General features: G+C 41.0%; 1 protein-coding gene across 1 annotated transcript in view; it reads left to right on the forward strand.

Moving 5' to 3' along the window:
* Reln (reelin) overlaps nucleotides 1-9,414 on the forward strand; it is a 493,244-nt gene that overhangs the window by 422,851 nt on the left and 60,979 nt on the right. Inside the window, exons 39-42 of the mRNA XM_023724314.1 lie at nucleotides 214-451; nucleotides 553-655; nucleotides 3,241-3,470; nucleotides 9,050-9,270. Of these exons, the coding sequence (XP_023580082.1) occupies nucleotides 214-451; nucleotides 553-655; nucleotides 3,241-3,470; nucleotides 9,050-9,270 (792 nt within the window). The remainder of the gene's footprint in view (nucleotides 1-213; nucleotides 452-552; nucleotides 656-3,240; nucleotides 3,471-9,049; nucleotides 9,271-9,414) is intronic.

The following is a 9,414-nucleotide window of genomic DNA, read 5'->3' on the forward strand; positions in this document are numbered from 1 at the left end:
GCGCTGTCACAGGAACGATGCACACTCTGCCAAGCTGTTTGTCACAGCTTTCTGAAATTAGTGCAGTGGTTCTGTGCTGTGTCAATTAAATATGTTACAGGCTTATTTCCACCATTCAGTCACTGTGAATACACGTCATATAGTTTGTGGGTTTTGTGTAGAAGGCATGTGTTTAAACTGTTGTTATTGAGTTGCTCCTGTCTTCCAAAGAGTAAAATTATCCACCTGATTTTCATCCTGAGAAAAACTTGTTTTATTCCAAAAAAAAAAATCCTTTAGGTAAGAAAGAAGAAATCTGGATTGTTGATGATTTCATTATTGATGGGAATAATTTGAACAACCCTGTGGTGCTTCTGGACACATTTGACTTTGGACCCAGAGAGGACAACTGGTTTTTTTACCCTGGTGGTAACATCGGTCTCTACTGCCCGTACTCTTCAAAGGGAGCACCGTAAGTATTTAGGTGAAAAGCTAAAAGTGAAATCACTGCTCTGTATAAATCATGATGAATTTTTGCCTAAAAGGATTTACTGTTGTTTTGTTGAATCACAGCGAAGAAGACTCAGCCATGGTGTTTGTCTCCAATGAAGTTGGTGAGCACTCCATTACTACCCGTGACCTAAACGTCAATGAGAACACCATCATACAGTTTGAGGTACTTGACTTTGTTCTCACAGAAATACTTTAAATTGTGTCGTGAATGAAGGCTAGGAAAGAAGAGGAAAATCTGATGAGTCCATGGATAATGACTTCCCACTGTTATGCAAGGACATAAACAGTTTAAGGGTCAAAATTCACTTTTATAATGGAACCAACTGTCGTGTTCATGCTTACTTCTGAGTTTTTTTACTTCACTTCCTATACAGTTTTCCCACCTACTCTAATCAATGGAAGTAAACTATTTGAAACATTATAAAAATACAATTGGTCATATTATTCTGATTATTTTTACTTCTTTGATATGACACAAATTTTTTTAGGACAGATCAATGCAAGTATGGTTTATACCATCCCAGCATATCATAATATTTACCATGCTGCTATGAATTTAATAGATAAAAATTTAGTTTTTATATTTTAAACATACTTGCTTTGCATATTTTATTAACATTCATGCCCTCATTCATGCTTGTCCAGAAAGCAAATTAATAATTAATATAAATTTTTTCACACTTTTTATATTATAAAACTTGCATAAAATCAGTGAAGCCAGAGGTACCTGATGCCAGTGTTTCGCGGTTGAGGTCTGTAGCTCCCACTCAGCATACCTACCTAATGTATTGCCCAGCCGCCACAGCACAATTGAATATTTTACTTTAATTTGTCAGCATCCTCTAAATTACAGTTATGGCCCACAGTCTCAAAAGTGAAAGGTCTACTGATTCCCAGGGGGAAACCTATTAGGTTTATTTTAAATTTTCTGTTATATTAAATTTTCTGTTATATTTTCTATTATATTAAATTTTCCATTATATTTTCTGTTATATTTTCTAATTTCATTTTAGAGCTTTAATTGCCTTTAAAAGGTAGGAACTTTTTCCTTTATTCAGAGTTCTCTTTTTTTTTTTTTTTTTTTTTTTTTTTTTGTTTTGCGGTACAGGGGATTGAACTCAGGATCTTGCACTTGCCAGGCAAACACTTACTCTACTGAGCTATCTCCCTGGCCCAAGAGTTCTCTTGTTAAAAGAATTCAGATAGAAACAAATTGTCCATAATTGAAAAATTGATCAAATGCCATTAGTTTACTCAGAAGATAAAAGGAATAAGTTTATATGCACACATGCACACACACACACACACACACACACGTACACACACTACACAGCAACAGCCAGTTGCTGTGATAACAAGAAAATGTAAGTCCCGTTTGAACAGGGAGATTTTTCATAAGAAGAAGCCCATACATTCATTTAAATTTAGTTTAGAACCCTTGAAAACATGGGCAGGGAAGAATAAAATAGTGATTTGCCTAATAGTTTGAAAGCTCTTTCCCTAGAAAGAGTATATCGGGTTCTTTCAGAGACACGAGGCGAAGAAAAACGAAGAAAAACGGGAGTTGGCTAAAGGCTGCTTACAGACTTGCTCCCTGCAGGATGAGCAAGCCTAGAGATCTAATATAGAGTATGAGGATTATAGTTTTTTTGATACAAGGTCTCAGTACACAGTTCAGACTCTTAGTGATCCTCCTGTCTCAGCCTACCCAGCCCTGGGATTACAGGCAAGGAGTACCACGCCCTGTTTGAGGATTATAGTTTAAAACACTGTACTGTATAGTTTGAGTGTGCCAAGAGGGTAGATTTTAGATGTCCTTAAATACATGCACACACACACACACACACACACACACACACACACATACACACACACACATACACACACACATACTGGACGCTTTGGCTCACTTAACTGCTGTACTCACTTTATATTATGTCAAAATAACATTTCATATCAAAACAGGATTTATCAAAATAGCATTTTATCAACCTTAAAAGCACACAATTTTTTTAGGGCCAGCCAAATAGCTCAGTGGATTACAGCACCTGCTTAGGCAGATGTAGGGGCCAGGAGTTTGATCCCCAGGCCTGCCCTGCTGGCCCCACCCCCTGGGGTACGCTCAGACCACAACTGAGACTGTGGTGGCATGTGCTGTAATCCCAGGACTTGGGAAGCTGTAAACAGGAGAATTACTATGAGTCCGATCTATGCAGTGAGACCCTGTAGACCCTGTCCTCAATACAAAAAAAACAAACAATTTTTTCAAGTGTCTTTTATCATACCTAGAAATAACAACATTGATAGCACTGTCTTGTTTTGATACTGAGTTTGTGCTGAAGTCTTTGGGGATTGTTTGGAAGCGGTAAGAAGATAGAAGGCTTTCCTGCCGAGGGGTGGGGATGAGAGGAAAGGCATGCGGAAGCGGTCTTTTCATTATAGATTGTTTGCTTTGGTTATGAAACTGGGCCAAAGGTAAAATTTGAAATTATCTCAGCCTTTGCCTTTTCTGCTTCCTGGTTTATTATAAAATGAAGGAAAATGAAATTTTTATGATGTTCTTTATGAAAAAAATTGTAACTTAAAGGTAATATATAGTATTGCTCAGGCAAAACAGAATCTTGTGGTGTTAAATATTTCAGCAGGCCAGCTCCCAGGAAAAGGGACTCCAGACAATAATGACGCAGTGAATCATTTCAAGGCTGCTGCTCTGAGGTCATTTGTGTCTTTTTTTATCTTTTGTCCAAGATCAATGTTGGATGCTCCACAGACAGCTCGTCTGCTGATCCGGTCAGACTGGAATTTTCCAGGGACTTCGGGGCCACCTGGCACCTGCTGCTGCCCCTCTGCTACCACAGCAGCAGCCACGTCAGCTCCTTATGTTCCACCGAGCAGCACCCAAGCAGCACCTACTACGCAGGGATCACGCAGGGCTGGCGGCGGGAGGTCGTGCACTTCGGGAAGCTGCACCTCTGCGGGTGAGGCTGCCTGCCGCCTGGCACTGCTCCCATGTCTCCCTTGACACTTTGTCCCTGAAGTCATCCTTGCCATGCCGCCTCACTGGGTTAACTGGCCCGTGTCTATCTCAGTTCTCAAATAGGAAGCAACAGAAACACTGGCTTCCCCTCATGTTTTGCCCACCATGTGTCGCCACTCTGTAAATAGTTAGACTTTATTTATTGCTTTCGCCATGCACCTGTGTTTCCCATGTAGGAGGGACCTGCATGGAGGATGGCACTCCTGGGACATATTCCTTGTACCTTGTAAAAAGAAAAATCATTAGCACATCTCCCTGAGACATTTTTCAACCCTCCTTGGCATTCTTGTTACATGCACTACACTCTTCTGTTGAAAAGCTGCTTGGAGATAAAGGACTTTAATCCTAATAGAAATGAAATGAAGAGCATAGTTCAAAAAATAAAGCTAGTAGTGAAACTTGAACAAAGGAAGGAAGTCAACAGAGCAGCCTGCCTCCGAATTTCTGTCTTCTCTCTCAGAATAGGGAATGCGTTCTTTCAGAATATGTCAAAAAGAGAAGAAAGTAGCAATACCATACTTTCAAGATGGAAATAATTTCATATTCCTGATGTGAAACAGAACATAATTAGAAGTCTTAGGTCTTCAAGCAGCAACTCACACTTAATACTTTTCCAAAAGGGTGAAAGGGAATTTTCAGAAGTCTAAGCTCACTTTGAATATAAAGCCAATTCACTCCTCAAATCACCAGCATAATTTTCGTAATTTGATTGTTACAGACTTAAATGTTTTCTGCTGTCGGCCACATCATTTACTAATCCTCGTTATTGCATCAGAATGTAATTCTAATAGAAAAGCCACCTTTGTATAAAAAGCCATGCATTACTACAGTAAGAGTCCTCAAGGCTCTTTAGGACTCCTGGCTGGAAGAGGCAAGGGGCGTCTCTGGAGACCGTAGGACGAGGCAGAGCTAGAACTCAGCCAAGCATGGCTAGAAAGCTATGATTGCTTGGGAGGATTCAGCACGGAGGAATTAGGCAAGAGAAATTGTGCGAAGTAGCTGAGCTGGAGACTGACCCACGCTGGGGGCCAGAGCAAGGCTGACCCAAGAATGCAGGGCTCCAGGGTGAGCCACATGGATGAGCTGTTGGGACCACAGGCGTCTGGCCCTGTGTTCCTCCCTGTGAACACAGCACAGACAGCTCTTAGGGTGTTTTGTTCTCAGTGTCCTCAGCAAAAACAGAGCCCCTGCACATGTGGCCTCATGCACACTGCCCCTCTTTTACTGTGTATAAAGACACACACTGCCCTGGGTTGTCACTGCCTCTCCATCAGAGGACAAGTCCCACATGGTCCCAGCTTTCCTTGCAGATTGGGTTTCTATTTTTTTCTTAATCTCCTGCTGGCCCCTTTCTGGACCCTACTGGCTACACAGGTTGAGGCAAGAAATAGCTCAGGAAAAACTTTTTATCCAAAATCTGTATATAAAAAATTCATATATTGCAAGAAATATAAAAAATCCTTACCAAAAAATGGAAGAACGTATTGTCAAGATCCTGGGAGTTACAGGGGTGTCATTTAGAAAATCTGCTCTAAGAACCTCAGCAGCAGGCCTTGTGGGCCTCATTTTCATGGTGTCCTCAGGAACCCCACTCAGTAAAGCACAGCCCTCAGTATCTGATGTTCTCAAGCCCAAGAAAGTGTGAAGTCAATGTGGCCAGAAACCCAGGCACAGCTCCAGCAGCACAGCTTCCAGAAGACCACCCATGGGCAGGTAGTGGGGCGAGGGGCCCAGGCTCCAAGGCTCCCCGGCATGCCGTATCCCCAATGTCCCTGTCGCTCCACAGCTCCTATGTTGAAGTGGTGGCCTCTAAGGTGATGGCATTAGGAAGGGGACCTGGAGGAGGTGACTAGATCCTGAGGCTTGCTTCCTTTAGAAAAGATGCCCTAAGCACTGCCTTCCACCCTGGGAAGATACAGGTCCGTCTATGAGCCGCAAAGCAAGCCCACACCAGACATGGGAATAAACTTTTGTTGTTTATAAGCTATCTAGTTTATGTTATTTTGTTATAGCAGCTCAAACTAAGACACCTCAGACTAGATGTCCAGCCAGAATCCACAGTGAGACTTCTGAAAGGCATTGGATTCTTCCTCTTATGGACCTCTGATTTCCTCAAATTGCCCAGTTAAGAATTCTTAACTAGCAAACGACCTTAAAGAGACGTTCCAGGTCATAATTTTAGATATTTTTGCCACCTGATACTCACTAAAACAAATTTCCACATGGAAATAATTCTGTCAAATAGTGGGAAATAAGGTCACAAAGGTCCTCCAGGGAGAGGCCCTGAGTTACAACACAGAGACAGGATGCGGTCCCATGGAGACAGCCTCACTTAGGGTTTGGTGACATCCACTGTGCCGTGTTCACACATGAAACCTGGCAATGTAGTTTGGAAATTGGAGCAAGAAAAATGTAGACCACAGATTAAAATCCACCTTATAAAACACTTCACTGAAGTACACAGAAGTTAGCCCTTGGTGTTATTTGGATTTTGTGCCATTTTCCTTTCTATGAAAGGACATTAAGTGGGCTAAGAGGGCAGGCCCACTTTCAAAATGGCCTAAACCTGCCTTTCAAACTGCCTCCAAGCGTTCCTCAGAAGGGAAGAATGCGCCTTAATAGTGTTGTCTAGTCCTTGTTTCAGAAAAAGAATTAGCACCGTTCTTAAAACTCACACAGGCATGAATTGCTGGAAGGCAAAAGTTAAATTTTCTCCAACTCACTGAACCATCCCTTGGTTTGTATTCACCATGGCACAAGTGCTAGCTGCTAGAAAGAAAAAAAGAAACACTCTGTGGTAAGATCACTCTTTCCCATGTGACTTACTGGACACTACACACACACACACACACACACACACACACACACACACACATTGTTTCAGGTGTCAAATGCCCATTTGCCTTTCATCTCCATATACTGCAGTTGACATGGAAGACATAAGTAGTGAGCGTCTGTCTGGTTATAATCCCCCCCACTTTTGTGTCCTTCAAAGTCTTTCTGTCTTTAAAACTTTCTAATTGTTCTAACTTCTTGCATCTTCACAATAGAGTCAGTCACAAACCCTATTTAATGGAGGCCGTGTTGTGTGCTCGAAATTTTAAGTTTATTTTTAAAAGCAACGCTTTTGAATGCCACTGCGTGGGAGATCAGGTGCTGACAATTCACCGAGGAGCGTGGCAGTGGGAGACGTTTAAAGTAAGGCTTCGGCAGAAGGAAGCCACAGTGGAGCCAGACCCTGCAGCCTATTTATCATAGCGCGGCAGTCTCTGTGTCAGGACAGGTGAACAATAATAAGTATCCAACCAAGGGGGGTCATTTGTATTCAGAGCATTTGAATAAATAAGAAGTTCAAAAAAGTCTGTGCAGGCTTTTGTTCAAAGCAAAGCGCCCGCCCGTTCCCTCAGCTCAGCAGTCTGGAAGTTCAGAAGGTAAGAAGCGCTTCTTGCCAAGGCTAACCTCTGACAAGTACTTGAAAATCAAGTTTAATTATGAACTGGAGTTTGGGGGCCAACCTAAACTAGTACAGTTGGAGTCTTGATATAAACAATGAAATGAAGGTAAAATTATATGTGCAAACTTGATCCACCTGCTTTACTATCTACTAAACTTTAGAAGATTAATAGATGCGTTTCCCTCTCACCACACATCCCAAACCTTGTCCTTCACTTATAGTTGCTGTTTCTCAAATAAAATACTATGTAAAATTTAGTTTCTATAATAATTAGAAATTGGACAAATTGACAGAACTCGAAAATAAGGGCATCTGCTATTTCTCTCGCCTTCTCCTGCCAGAATAAACCCATCTTTGGACTGACTTTTATATAAAATAAAATGCATTAAACTATTTATGGATTGCTACCTAAGTATGTAGATTATTTCAAGGGAGGTAAATTTATTAGTAGTAATAAGACTATTTTATTTTTATTAAAAATTAAGAAACAAGGCTCAAGTCAACAACTTCTGCAGATAACGCACTGCTATTGTGGACTGCTGGACCATGTTGGATTATTTGGCTGAATTCAAGCACCTACAGTATTCAGATGCCAATAGAATACTCATCTCTGACAGGACTAAACAAAAAAAAGGGATACAAAGGAAGGACCATTTTGTATTTGTATAGACAGAATAGTTAGGATAGATATACAGCTACTTTCGCTTAATTCAATGAGAAGAAAGATTTGCACTAATAGTGTTTGGACAGGATATCCTGTCTGCATCTTGTACTATGGATAACCATTAAGAAGATAACAATGTACAAGGTATTAATTATTGAAACTATCCTATTAATCAGCTTTGAAACTGTCTCATTGCTATTTGTTTCTCAATAAAATAAAATAGAATTTTAAAAAAAGAAACAGGGCCATGGATATAGCTCAGTGGCACAGCACCTGTTTGGCAAGCCAAGGTCATAAGTTTGATACCTGCTACCTAAAAAAATTAAGAAATAAAAGAAGATTACAAAGAACTCTAATTTTCTCACTGTTTTTCTTAAATATTTCCTGAACACGTATTATAATGTGTGTAGCACTACTTTGGACACCATAAAAAGGAAGCATGGACATTGGCCAGTGTCACTGCCAATAAAGAAGATAGGCACACTTCTAAGTACTCCAACTGTGATAATAATGATGGAAAAATCATCCAGATTATGAGAGTGAGAGAAATTAGAGGAAAATTAAAAAGAAAATAAATTTAAAACAATTCTACTACCGTTGTACCCAGAAGAACTGAAGACAGGTATTTAAACAAATATTCATACTATACCTGAATGTTCATAGTAGCACTACTCACAGTAGCCAAAAGGTGAAAATATCCAGATGTTCATCAACTGATGAATAAAGATGGTACAGCCATAGGATGGACTATCACTCATTCATGAAAAAGAATGAAATTCTGGTAGGTGCTGTGGCATGAATGAACCTTGAATACATGCTAACTCAATGAAACCAGATGCAAAGATTACGTATTGCATGATTCCATTCATCTAAAAAGATGAATGCATAGGACGGAGAGTAAATTGGTGGATTCCAGGGAGGGTAAGTGGGGACTGACTGCTGAGTGCATATGGGCTTTCCTTTTGAGGTGATGAAAGTGTCTTGGAACTAGGTAGAGGTTGGCAGTACTATGCATGTGTAAGCACCATGAAACTGTACACTTTAAGAAATCGTGGTTAATTTTATGTTAAATGAATTTTCCCACAGTTTTATGAAAGATGCATTATGTAGAATGCAGATAGCAGGAGTAGAGAAATCTTCATCAGGGGAGTCAACTGGAAAAGGTGGAAAGGCCAGGCAGAACTTCCAGGTACTGACACAATTGAGAAGGGCCTAGAGGAGGGGGAAGATCACTGGTAAGATGCTCCAGACTGAGGAAGGAAGTTTTATTCCTGAAATGGCAAAACACTCCAATTCCTGATGTGCAGCAAGGGTGGCAACGGCCCACTGTTGATGCTGTGCCTCTTCTGAAAGTTCCTGGGTCTGCTGATCAGCTTGTGAAGGATCTGTCTCTTTTCTCCAGGTCTGTGCGCTTCAGGTGGTACCAGGGCTTTTACGCCGCTGGCTCTCAGCCAGTAACGTGGGCCATCGACAACGTGTACGTGGGCCCCCAGTGCGAAGAGATGTGCAACGGGCACGGGAGCTGCACCAACGGCACCAAGTGCACCTGCGACCCCGGCTACTCGGGCCCCACCTGCAAGATAAGCACCAGAAACCCGGATTTCCTCAAGGATGATTTTGAAGGTAATCTTTTCTCATAAATGCCAGGTAGCTTTGTGGAAGAACTTACACAGTAAACACCATTTGTGATAGAGAAATAATCAAGTTCTACTCTAATATGCAATTATGAATTATTTAATTATGACTACAACTATACACACCCATGAG

The sequence above is a fragment of the Octodon degus genome, unplaced genomic scaffold (genome assembly GCF_000260255.1).
Source record: "Octodon degus isolate 3935 unplaced genomic scaffold, OctDeg1.0 scaffold00108, whole genome shotgun sequence".
Classification (NCBI taxonomy): Eukaryota; Metazoa; Chordata; class Mammalia; order Rodentia; family Octodontidae; genus Octodon; species Octodon degus.